The sequence below is a fragment of the Staurois parvus genome, unplaced genomic scaffold, assembly GCF_062004578.1.
Source record: "Staurois parvus isolate SC_StPar_1 unplaced genomic scaffold, SC_StPar_1.0 ptg000527l, whole genome shotgun sequence".
Taxonomy (NCBI): Eukaryota; Metazoa; Chordata; class Amphibia; order Anura; family Ranidae; genus Staurois; species Staurois parvus.
In genome coordinates, this window is record NW_028318323.1 from 1,075,375 (window position 1) to 1,088,503 (window position 13,129).

The 13,129-nt window shown below is 40.9% G+C and overlaps 1 protein-coding gene across 3 annotated transcripts in view; it reads left to right on the forward strand.

Annotated features, from left to right (window-relative positions):
• COL15A1 (collagen type XV alpha 1 chain) overlaps window positions 1-13,129 on the forward strand; it is a 1,471,644-nt gene that overhangs the window by 851,269 nt on the left and 607,246 nt on the right. For all 3 annotated transcript variants that reach the window (XM_089690361.1, XM_089690362.1, XM_089690363.1), the window contains one exon: window positions 10,568-10,603. In XM_089690361.1, the coding sequence (XP_089546487.1) occupies window positions 10,568-10,603 (36 nt within the window). The remainder of the gene's footprint in view (window positions 1-10,567; window positions 10,604-13,129) is intronic.

A 13,129-nucleotide genomic window follows, 5' to 3' on the forward strand; every position in this document is an offset into this window, starting at 1 on the left:
CACCCAGTGGGCTGAATGAAAAAGAACTGAAAGATCCCTGCATCCTCACCATGCTATTGTGTTCTAATGACTGGATTCTGTTCAACTGACAAGGGTACACGTATAGAAATTTGGACGGTTCAGCAGGAACATGTGTACCTGGCTTAAGAGTACACTTCTTACCCCCATCCCCAACATGATGCTGATCAGGCCCAGCAATTGGCTGTTCAGGCATCAAGCACTGCATTATGGGAAGCAGAAAGTAGTGAAAACTTATACCCGATAGACCACACTAACAGGTTTTTGAAGAGTCTCCAGTAGTGGACTGGGATAATGCACAGCCCTGAAATTGTATTTTATAGTGCCCTTCTGTACAGCCTCTGTTACTTAAAAAAAATATGCAAACTGTGCACATCACAAACACTTAAATATTAACTCCATAAATTGTAACTAAAAAAACTATAGTTCATTTAAAGTCCCAATGTAGAAAAAGTGCCAGTGCTCTTATAAACATAGCATCGTGCTTCACTTGACAGTGCTGTTGGTGCTCCACATGGACTATCACACATCATATGCAGGTGACCAATTATCTCTAGTATGGTCAATAGCGCCTGTGGAGCATTCCCCCATATGATCAACACTGCTTCATTTTCCAGAAGACATGCAGCATACAAGAAGCATCCACTCAAAGGGAAGGATAACAGTAGATCTTACTCCAATAAGTTTATTTGATAAAAGACATAAATATACACTCACATGTTTCAGTGCCTTTTAAAACCAGCACCTGGTGTAAACAGCTTTGTGTACTGGAGGAAAGATGGCCGCTACCCACTCAGATACCAGAAGTGCAGTGCGTTACAATGCCCAGAAGTGATGTTGGTGGAATTTGCATCACCAAGCCTCAACTCGCTGCAACCTGATTGGTCGTTTTCAGGAAGCTAGTTTTCCGCCATGTTTGTTACTGGATTTATACCCAATGGGCATTAACCCTTCTCCAATTAAAATTATAGCTAGACTTGAATAGCTGGATACACTTATTGTTGCGACACAAATTACATTGCCAGTACATTATTACTAATGCATTTACTTAACCTGTACAACAAGTGAGATAACTAATAACTTTAGAGTTTAAAGTGGAACTCCACCCAAAAGGGGTAGTCCTGCTTGCTGGCATCCTCTTCCCCCCTCCCCCCATTGCCACATTTGGCACTATTTGGGGGAAGGGGGGAGCAGGTACCTGGTTTTGACAGGTACCCTCTCCCACTTCTGGCTTCAAATCATAGGTCCCAGAAGACCGCAGGATCAGTCACATGCCGGTTTCCCTTAGTTAAGATACCGGCGCTTGCATCTGAAGCTGATTTAGAAAACAGGCTTGGGTGCGGACATCGCCGGACACCTGGACATGTAAGTGTCTTTATATTAAAGGTCAGCAGCTACAGTATTTCTACCTGCTGACTTTTCTTTTTTTTGAGATGGGAACTTTGCTTTAAACTCTTTTAACTAGTTCCCAACCGTGCCATAACCAAAAGACAGTTACAGCGCGGTTGGCTAGTTCTGGGAGGACGTCCCTGCGGTGCACACTGCATGTAATCTGATCACTGTGTCCTTCCGCTGATCACATGACTAAGAAACGAGCCAATCACAGTTGCTTTTACCTTGTGACCAGCTGTGTCCAATCACAGCTGATCACCAGGTAAATAGGAAAAGCCGGTTATCAGCAGTCCTCTCCTCACACTGACAGCGCGTGAGGAAAGGAGAGCTGGTAGGCGGCATTTCGCAGGGGACATCTACACTGATCATAAGGGCACTGATCATCAGTGTCCTGGTGATCAGTATAGCCCCATCAGTGCAGCCAATAGTGCCCATCTGTACTGGCAATCAGTGCCCATCACTGCTGACAATCAGTGTCCATCAGTTGAATCAGTGTCCATCAGTACCACCCATCAGTGCTGCCCATTAGTGCCACGGAACAGTGCTGCCTAACAGTGCCCATAAGTGGTGGCCATCAGTACCATCAAACATTGCCCATCGGTGCCACCTATCAGTGCAGCCTCATCAGTGACTCCTCATCAGTGCCCATCAGTGCAGTTAAGGAGAAAAATTACTTATTTACAAAATTTTATAACAGAAACTAAGAAAAACTTTTTTTTTTCAAAATTTTTGGTCTTTTTTAGTTTGTTTAGCAAAAAATAAAAAACCCCATCAGTGATTAAATACCACCAAAACAAAGTTCTATCTGTCCCAAAAAAATTATAAAAATTTAGTTTGGGTACAGCGTTGCATGACCGCACAATTGTCATTCAAAGTATGAGAGCGCTGAAAGCTGAAAATGATCTGGGCAGGAAGGGGATAAAAGTGCCTGGTAGGGGGAGTGTCCAAGCCACACTGGATGATGGCTGCCTGAGACAGGAGCTCCTCTCTCACCCTGCTAAATCAGCAACCCTCAGCGACTACTGGCATCAGTGACAGCCGTGTCACACACCGCAATTACTCACCGCTCCTCACCCGAGATGACTAAGGGGAAAAAAATCCCCAAGAGACAGAGTTTTTATCCCAGCCTCACACAACATCCAGGCAAGATGGCACCGACTCCGGAACATAAGAGCTGTCAGAGCTGCAGCAGGAGGACACTTCACTGTCCCCATCAGCCTCTGACACAGACATAGCTGATCCTATCTCTCCAGTGAAAGACATATGTAAAAGACCAGCTTCATCACCTCTACTCTCACCATGTACAAAGGTTCCAGTAAGTAAAAAGAAAGCAACACACATTTCTGATGAGACACTAGAATTGACTGAACCTATACACTTAATGGCAGGGCTGCCAGCTTCAGACACCCCTATCACAGCTTTTCAATGAAGCAAATTGTCACGGTCCACCCACACGCCACGCCCACAGCGACTAGCTAATAGAGGCGCGCACGTGCGGCCGTGACTTGGGGTAAGAGGGAATACGGGGGACTTAACTTTGAATATATAAAACCAGCAGTAATACACTTTCACAGCCCGCTCTACCTCTGGCCACCACTAGAGGGAGACTCCACTCCAATCCAGCTGGCTGACCACACACACACAGGTAGATACAAATCTTACATACAATCTGGTTCACTAATTAGAGTTGAGGAGCAGCCTAGCAATTGCACACCCTTCTAGGGTTCCTTCAGCTATCCTCCAAACTGGAACCCCAGTGTTAATCACTCTTCCACTGTCCACACACCCCCACACCAGACACACCACAAATGGTAGCTTGCCACCACCCAACAGTTTATCTGCAGAACGGTCTGCTGGGACACAACACACACACAGATCTCTGTCTGGCAGACCTGTCACCCTTACAATCTGCACACAATCTGCCAACATGCAGTGCAATTGCATACAGATTGGCAATGAACTTGACCGAGCATATAAAGACACTAAAATACAATACAATCTAATCTCTCCGGAGATATGAGCCTGCTTAAGTACCCAGAAGTCAATTAATTTTATGATTTAATATCCCAAAGTGGGCAGTGCATAAAATATGTACAAAGTATAAAAAGATACAGAAAATACAAGAAGACACACAATTGACTATTCATTATAAAATAAAAGGGAATAAAAAACAGAAATAAAACTTTTGCCAAGATTTATCCTGTGACTGGAGCAAGTCCAGAGAAAGTCCGCGATCCATCAGTCAATAAGACGGGCTCCATACGAATCACTACGTCCATATCCCAGGTCCTCAATTTATGGGAATATGGACATAGGCTGGATATTAGTCCTTGGCCAATTGACTCTGGAGGGTGTTCCTGTACCAGCCCACAGGACGCTCTGGGTCCTGAAATGCCCAAAGTCAATTGGACAAGGAACGGCTTGAATCACCAAGTCAGGGATTGAATTTCTGACATCAGCGCATCAGTCCGATCACGACAGTACCAATCACTGTTTAGCTGTCGCCATCAGGCGCAATATAACCATTTTCTGCATTTCGCTGGGATTCTACATGGGCTACAAATACCGTTTTACATGCAGATATAGCCTACAGAGTGTCCAATCAGAAGAAAGTATTTTCATCTCTCTGCAACTAATATTTTAGCTTTTATGAGAGATGAAACATATTCCTTTGATCTATTGATATACTTCAAAGCTCTGGTCTCCCACTGTGTCATGAAGCCAACCTGTCTAGAGCCCTTTCCTTCCAGGTTTCCCAGAAGGTGACAAATCTTATTGGCATGTAGGTGTCACCTCCTTCCAGAGGAAGCTCTGTCTCTTTCAGATGCTAATTGGTGACCATATGACTCTCACTAAATATATGACTAAATATTTCTTTAATAACAAGAAATGAAACTAAATTTACGATTACATATTGCTACTGTTCACATCTCAGCTACTCAAATCTGTACATTTATGTCACACAAATGCTATTATCCCTACGTAAAAATATACAAACTGATCTTCAAAAATCAGTACACCGCATCCAAACACAAGTTACCCATCCTGAAGAGCATACTGATGTAACAGAAAGGAAAAGTCAAGAATGTGTAGTAGCACATAATTCTTTGATAGATGTGTACGAGGCACAATCACAAGAGATCATAAAAATTAAAGAAAAAATGGCTGACATGAAGGATCGTTTAAGGAGAAATAACATAAAATTCAGGGGAATCTCAGTTACCCCATCTGAGCTACCCCTTTACTTAGGGAGACTACTAAAAACACTTCTACAAGCTATGTCACCATCTGAGCTTATTATAGATAGAGCCCATAGATTGATGAAACCTAAACATCTACCAGACGTCCCCAGAGACATTATTGCCAGAATACAATTTTTCCATTCCAAGGAACCGCTCATGATGTCTATGAGGTAAGTTAAAACCATCCCAGCTCCATACAAAAAATTTACGATATTTGCAGATATATCAGCCTACACTGCACAAAAACGCAAAGAATTTAGAAGCATTACAGCGGCACTTCTAAGCCATAAAATAAGATACCAATGGGGATGCCCCACAAAAATCTTAGTCAACTATCAAAGAAAACTAATTCCAATCTTGACTCCCAATGATGGGCTAAAAGTCCTGGCATCTTGGAACATCTCTGAACCGACAGAACAGCAACACATACGCAAACATAAACATACAAAAGTTTCATCAGAATGGGATACAATCCCAACCACTTGAACAATGGTTCCTTTGTTCTCTTTATGGCCTACCTCCTTCATTAGCAGGGAAGCGATGACTCCTATACATCTCAGGTATATTATACACTCCACCGAATAATGAGTCTGCTATGCTATTTTGTTGTTGTTTTCTTCTACTTGTTATTTTTCCATTTTACTATAATGCTCATTACATACTCCTTCTATTGATATGCAATCAATCTTTATATTGATGGATACATCTGAGAAAACCAATACCCTCACAGATGTGGGAGGGAACGATCAGTGCTGTGTTTGGTACCTACAATATCTAATTACTCCATTAGCTACCTTAGAGCAAAAATAAAAAACCCAAAAATTGTCATCATACCATCCTTTAACCTCTTGGCACCAGCCGCACGCAAATGTGCGGCCTCCTGGCGTCTGGGCCTTGATGCCGAGCGGCCGCACATTTACGTGCAATTAAGAAAAACATGTGCTGAGAGGGCGCGCCCTGCATGCTCCCAGCACACATGTCCGGTACTCACGGAAAGGTCCCGATCTCCTCTTGCGATCGGGACCTTTCTCGATCATGCGACCACCATGACAGCGAATCATGGCGGTCACATGACCCTAAAACCCCCGCACACCTCCTGGCTTCTGAAACCCTTAAAGGGCCGGGAGGCGCTGGCGCCAAGGGGTTAATTTTAAGGGACTAAACAGCCCTAACAAGCGCACATCTCTGTGGAGAGAATCCTTAAAAACTAGATGTGATATCCTGTGCATACAGGAGACACATTTTAATAAGGCCAACCCACCTATATGCAAACATCGAAAATTCACACAATACTTTTTTTGCAAATGCTAATGCATTTAATAAAAAAAATAAGGGGGTAATGATTGCAATAAAAAGACAAAGTAGCTGTACAAACTCACTCAATATTTTCTGACCCATGTGGCAAATATATTATTTTGGTTTCAAAAATTGATAACTTTTTAATGACACTGGTAAATGTGTACGCCTCAAACAAGGGACATAAATCCTTTTTTAAAAACCTATCGGCCAAAATTAAACTATTCAGGCAAGGAGCTTTAGTCATTTGAGGAGACTTTAATGAAGTAATCGACACAAACCTAGACTCTACTAATAAATTACGCAGACAATCCCCTACTCTGTCTTCCTTTATAGAATCAGAAGATCTATACGATGCATAGAGATGTCTCCATGGAGGAGAAAAAGATTACATTTACTTCTCTCATTAACCAAAATCCTATTCACGGATTGATGTACTATTAACGGATAAAAGATCCTTACAACAAGTATCTAGAACTGAAATTGGTTCCATAACATGGTCAGACCATGCCCCGCTTACCTCGTAAATCTTTACGACACCATACTCCAACAATCTTTCTGTATGGAAACTAAGTTCAGCCCTACTCACAAATCACATTTATAAATCCCAAATAGATAAAGAATTACTCTCCTATTTCTAAATCAATGCTAGTGTAGATATAGATGATTGTGTCTAATGGAACACACATAAAGCATACATAAGGGGAATACTCATCAAACTAGGTGCTTACAAGAAAAAGAGGAAAGCTAAACAAATCACAGACATATCACAAATTAAACTCCTTGAATCAAAACACAAACAAAACCCAGAGCAGACCATAGTATCTCAACTACGCTCCTTACGAGAGAAATTGAGGCTCTGCCTTATCGAGCAATATAACTTTATGGTTAAAAGAACTAAAATTTATATCATATACGCAGGCAAACAGAGCAGCCCCTAATTTAGCAAAACAATTCAAGAAATATCAATCCAAATCTAAAATTACATACCTAAACAATCCGGCTAAAAGGAGAACTTGTGAATCTGCTGGACATAGCCAATGCATTTAGTAGATATTACGCACCACTATATAATATAAAAAAACTCCCAAGAATTTGATCCTCCTCTTAACACTCAAATCAGTACCTTTCTGGAATCCTTACAACTCCCTAAGATCTCCACAGAAGAACTAGACTTACTATTACAACCCTTCACCACCTCTGAAATTAATAAGGTAATTCACAATCTCCCTTTCTATAAATCACCAGGACCAGATGGTTACACCAACGAATATTATAAAACATTCACTCAGACCCTCATCCAATATCTATGTAAATTTGTTAACAAACTAACTACATTGGAATCCATTCCAAAAGAAACATTAGAAGCTCTTATTATTACATTACCAAAACCAGGTAAACCTCCCACATTACCAGGCAACTTCAGACCTATATCGCTCCTGAATACTGACACAAAGATCTACGCCAAACTATTAGCCAACCGACTTCAATCACTAAAGTCAAAATTAATTAATCCAGACCAAGTTGGTTTTATCAATCGGCATCAAGCACCAGATGGCACACAAAGATTCATAAATCTAGCTCAATGGGCTCATTATACACAGATGTCTTCTCTGCTTATCTCATTAGATGCAGAGAAGGCATTTGACAGGATCTATTGGCCATACTTGCAATTGTTTCTTGAAAAATTTGTATTATCAGGAACTTTTAGGAAAACAATTATGGCTCTATATACTGTACATGCCCCAGTGCCAGAGTATGGTCAACCGGTATACTTTCTGATCCATTTCAGATTTCAATAGCACGAAACAGGGGTATCCCCTATCACCCATGATCTTTGCTCTATGCATAGAACCATTGGCAGAGGCAATCCATGTACAACCTAACATCAAAGGTATCAAAATAGGACACGTAACGCACAAAATAGGATTATATGCCGACGACCTCATAATCGTTATAACTAACCCCCTCATCTCGATAACGGCATTTGCAATTTAGTTCACTATCCCTATATGAAGTAAATGAAGCAAAATCCTTCATGTTACCCATCGCGATATCACCTAACCTGCATAAGCGAATATCATCAATTTCTCCTTTCTCTTGGGCAACATCCTCACAAATTATCTACCTAGGAATAAAATTAACGTCCTCATTCGAACATCTTTAAAATTAATTTCTCAAATCTGCTTATTAAAATCCTGTAGGGCTCTTCACTGGAGTACCTTTCGTTGGACATTTTGGCCACTAAATGTATAGGTACCTAGTGCGAGTCATGGGAAAAAGAGCACCTGGCTGTCAGGGACTGCTTGAACCATATCAAAAGCATTTACGTGCAAGTGCTAGCAGGGATCAGGCCAGATTCTGCTTACAATGCTGTTTTGTGTGCAATGTATCAAGTGACCATGATCTACTGACACTGAACTTGCTGGGCGAGAAGGGGGAGGGGTGGTTTAAGCGTATGGGCTAAACGCAGGTGCTGGCAGGTTCCAGGACTGTTCCGCTAATGCTGTGTTTTTGGGAACACTATACTATTGTGAACGCTGGTATAGTGCTGACGTGATCAAAGATATTGATCCGTTCAGATGCTATACTAGCAATGGAGGTTTGTTGTGTATGTGAGCGTGTTCCTGGCAATCAAAAATTTAAATGTGTTGATTGATGTAGTGGCGGGCAATCTGATGCTATCTGGGAGGGACGCTAACGCTACCTGAAGTCGCCGGGGACACTAATACAGTGAGCAGTAAAATAAATATGTACACTGTACTAATGACACTGCTGACAGGGCAGTGAAGCGGTTAACTGGGGGGGCAGGGGGCAATCAGGGGCTTAAATGTGACCTAGCTGTGATTTTACTGTGTGTGTGTGTGCGCGCGCGCGTGCTGTTTTTACTCACATGGATCTGCTTTCTTCTCTGGGACGGAATGTGCCCAGGGAGAGAAAATTGCATCATTTCCTGCACCTGTGTAAATGTAAACACAGGTACAGGATGATGTCTGATAGGGCAGTGATCACTCAGCAGATCCAGGCCAAAACATCACTGGCCTGAATGTATTGCTTGATCTCTCGGACACCGAATCACAGCACACCAATCACGGCGGGAGCGTGAATAACGTATATATACACACGTGATTTTGCAGAGATTCTGCCCTGTAGCAGTATTACTACTATAGATGGACTTAAAGCAGTTAAGATTTACTGGCTTAGGTTCTTGGTTTATGCTTGCTGCATGGTTATACTGGCATTGTTCCTTAATAAACCACATTATTTATATCATAGATTATATATTTTGCCTGCTGTTCTCTGTGCATGTCCATACATTTCTGTTCACACCTGTTTCACAGGATACCAGCTCACGGTACCCTTGATGGTGCCCCTGTTTCCAATCTCAGAAAGGCATAGGAGGTATGCAATAGCCCCCAAAGATACTTACATTTTGCATTATACCCTACAAGCAAGGTAGGTATGGGGATTATTTACTAAAACTGGAGAGCTTTAGAAGCTGATTGGCTACCATGCACAGCTAATTCTAACACAGCTGACCAGTTTTAGTAAATTTCTCCCAGGGTCAAACATTGTCTCACTGTCAAACTTGAAAAAAGAGGATAGCAAATAGTGTTTTACCTGCAGCTCTTTTGGCACTTTCTTGCTGCAGGATATTGTTGACACATGTGAGATGCAGGGCAAGGAGTAAAACAATAAAATATGTACAGTATGGTTTTACTAGGTTATGCATGCCTGTTTGTTTTTTTAAACCGGTTTTATTGATTTTATATCTGTTTGTTTTATTAGGTTGAATTGACATCTGTGCATTGCTTTAATGTATAATAAAATTCCATAATTGTAATGCACCTTACCACAATGCATGATAACATACTGTACGTGTGCATCCCTGTTTATTCTCAATGCTACCTCAGCACACATATAAAGTAAGAAAACAACATACCTTTGCTATAGCACACCATGGTGTCAGCAAAAAATTATGGATTTATATAGCACCAACAGTTTGTGCAGCACTTTACAAAATAAAGGGAGAGAGTACATTTACAATACAATTCAATACAGGAAAATTAGGTGGGCCCTGCTCATGAGTGCTTACAATCTATAAAGGAGGGGCAAGTGATACAAAAGACATTCATTGTAAGGGATTACAGTACAGTTTTAAGGTGGAGGTGGGATAGGCTTTAATGGAGAGATAAGCTTCCAATGATTACCTAAAGGCTGACATAGTTGCACCGAAAGGGGTAGGGAGTTCCAGAGGAAGGGAGAAGCATTGGAGAAGTCCTGGAGGCAAGCATGATTGATGGAAATGAGGGGGCTAGAGAATAAGAAGTCTTGGTAGAGCGGAGAGAATGGCATGGGTAATATTTTGAGATTAGGTTGCTGATGAAGCTTTGGGCAGAGATGAGGATGGCGTTGTATGTTATTGTAAAGGTTTAGAATTTGTTGGAAAAATCAGACGCCAGTGGAGGAATTGGCAAAATGATGAGCCCCAGGTGCCAAATAAGCCAAGTACATCACTAGTTCAGGTACAAGGAATTGTACAGAAAATGACAATACAGTATATACTTTGTGATGTTTTGATTTTGTTAACTTTCTTATTTATTTTCTCTATATTTTAGGGAAAGAAGGGAGTAAAGGGTGAACAAGGACAAAAAGTAAGTTAAAGATTGAAAACATGTTTGTATTGTTGATGGTCTTTTTGCATAATAATTGTGCACTTTACAAGCAAGGCTGTTATATTTTTGACATATGATAAAAATCTCACAAGAGACAGGAAAAACATATGACAGAATGAAAGTATTGCTATACAGTTAGGAAGTTCATAATAAGACAGATGTCCACAACCCAGATATGTTTCTCATTAACTTTGGGAATTGCTTGTAAAAGTTAAAACAAACCGGTTAAAAAAAAAATGGATCCAAAACCCTAAGCCACCTTTCTCAATTTTAGTTCTGCTACCTCGATCCCCACTGCCATAATATGGAAAATCCTTGTAATTCCTAAGTGGGACACATGTGAGTAGAGTGCCATTAAAGCATTTTATTTGTTTTGACAATAAATCATTTAAAGCAAAACTCCCATCTCCTGCCCTGAACCAGGCGTTCTATCCAGCAAAATACAGCCGAAGACAATAGTTGAGCTGCTAACTGTATTGTATGTTCCAGTTCTGCTTGGGTCAGTCTGAATGAAGACATATTCAGTAAGATCTAGAGAAAAGGCTAATCTTGAATGGGATATTTTGGCTTTATGAGTTTGAGAGACCATACAATGCTGATTGAACTTCACTCAGGTTATTAATAGTGTAGTAAAACATATACAATACTGTTATAAAACAGCATACAATGACACAGATGAAAATTTCACTCATCTTGATAGTACTGATATAAAGAACAGATTTTGTGTTAGTCCACCTAGACCCCCAAAGACACTAGATGCAGTACTGCTGCTTAATCCTGCACTTCTGCCTGCCCCAATCTTTCTAGGCTCATATAGAGCATATAAACAAATAACTGCAAGATTCCCCTCTGCAAAGGTATCATAAGCAGGGCTTCATCATTATGTTTAATGCCCACAAATACTGTCATCCAGTTCTTCCCTAGTAAGGTCCTCCCACTTCTGCTGTGTACTGTTGTCCATGCAGGGTAATGAAGCAGGGCATCGTTCCCAGGCAGATGCAGGCTTCAGAAACAGACATGTTTTTCCTGTACCTGCAAAACTACTGTTTGCTGTGCTGGGGTCATCAGCCAGAAGTCTTTGGTAATAATAATTTTACTAATATAAATAAATTACTGAGGTGTTTTTTTATTTAAATTATAGGTCATTTTATGTGGGTTAGATTAAGAAAAGTCTGAAGTTAAAGTATTTGTAAAAATGTTTGTTTGAAATCATCCTTTGAATGTAGTCTGGTGCTGATCTTCAAAGGATCCACATTTCTTACCCTATATTTTCCTGCTATATTAATACTGCTGATTACCATTTTTTGATTTGTACGTCTTTGATGAATGGCTCCACTGATTGTTCATCTGCTTTTATTTTTATAGTGTGTTAGGACAGTACTAACTGTGTGTCTATGGACTTTTCTTGTGTGTCAGCACAGTTCTGATGACTATGTTGACGCAGCCAGAACCACGTCTGCAGAGTGATAGAGCGTGTTTCTGCTGACATTTTTCTGGTTGCTCCAGTACAGTATTGATTTGTATGTCTGTTTAGGTTTCTGATTGTCACTATAGTTTTTTTCTTCATTATGACCATGGTAAAGTCTAGTATCAAATTCCTGGTATCTTTTCGTCTGATTTATTTTATTATTATTATTTTATTTCCTGGTTATAATGCTTTGTTCATGTCTATTGAAGATGTTTGTCTTCCACCAGCATCGACCTTTAGCCTGTCCCTGACAATCTGCCTGACAACAACGTCCCTTGCCTTGGGTTCATGTTCACCATCAGCTGTCTGCAGCTGGGTGAACCTAGGGTTTATTGCCTTGATCAGATCAGTCTGCCATCCAAGATCAGCACTCAGTGAGGAGTCAATTTTTTTCGGCAACAAAAACTTGAAGGCAAAAAAAGTTACAGGATAAGGAAGCTAGCTTCACGCCACAGTAAACCAGAACAACTTTAGTAGAGGACCATGTTGTCTCCCTACAATTATTCCTGGCACCCTGTTACAGGGAGACCACAAAGTCTACATACTCTTGGTTGAGTGTGTTGTCATCACTTCTGTAGGAACCAAGCCTTTAGCCCTTAAAGACAGCTGGCCTACCGACATGAACCATCTTGCAATGCTTCTGGATGATATCGTCTTCCCATTGGATCTGCTAGAGAAATTGAAAAAGAAACAAAGCTGTACCTTGTGAGCAAGCTTGAAGTATTCCAATATCCAGGACATGGAACCAGCCATCCTTAGTGGCCCTTTTATCCTCATAGGATGATGAAGCCATCTCGGATTCCATCCCAGTTTAGGTATACAGTAAATACTACCCAGATAAGGAAAAGCACTATAAAAAGGGTCCCTCATAGCTTAAGACCCAATCGTGGCAAACTTCCTGGCTGAGGAAAAATCCTTTAGAGAGCCTGCCTTTATTACTGAGCCTTTACTCAAACTGGATTGAACGTGATCCCTAATGACCTGATCCACACAAACTTCCTGGCTGAGGATATAGCCCTTAGAAAGTCTGTCTTCAT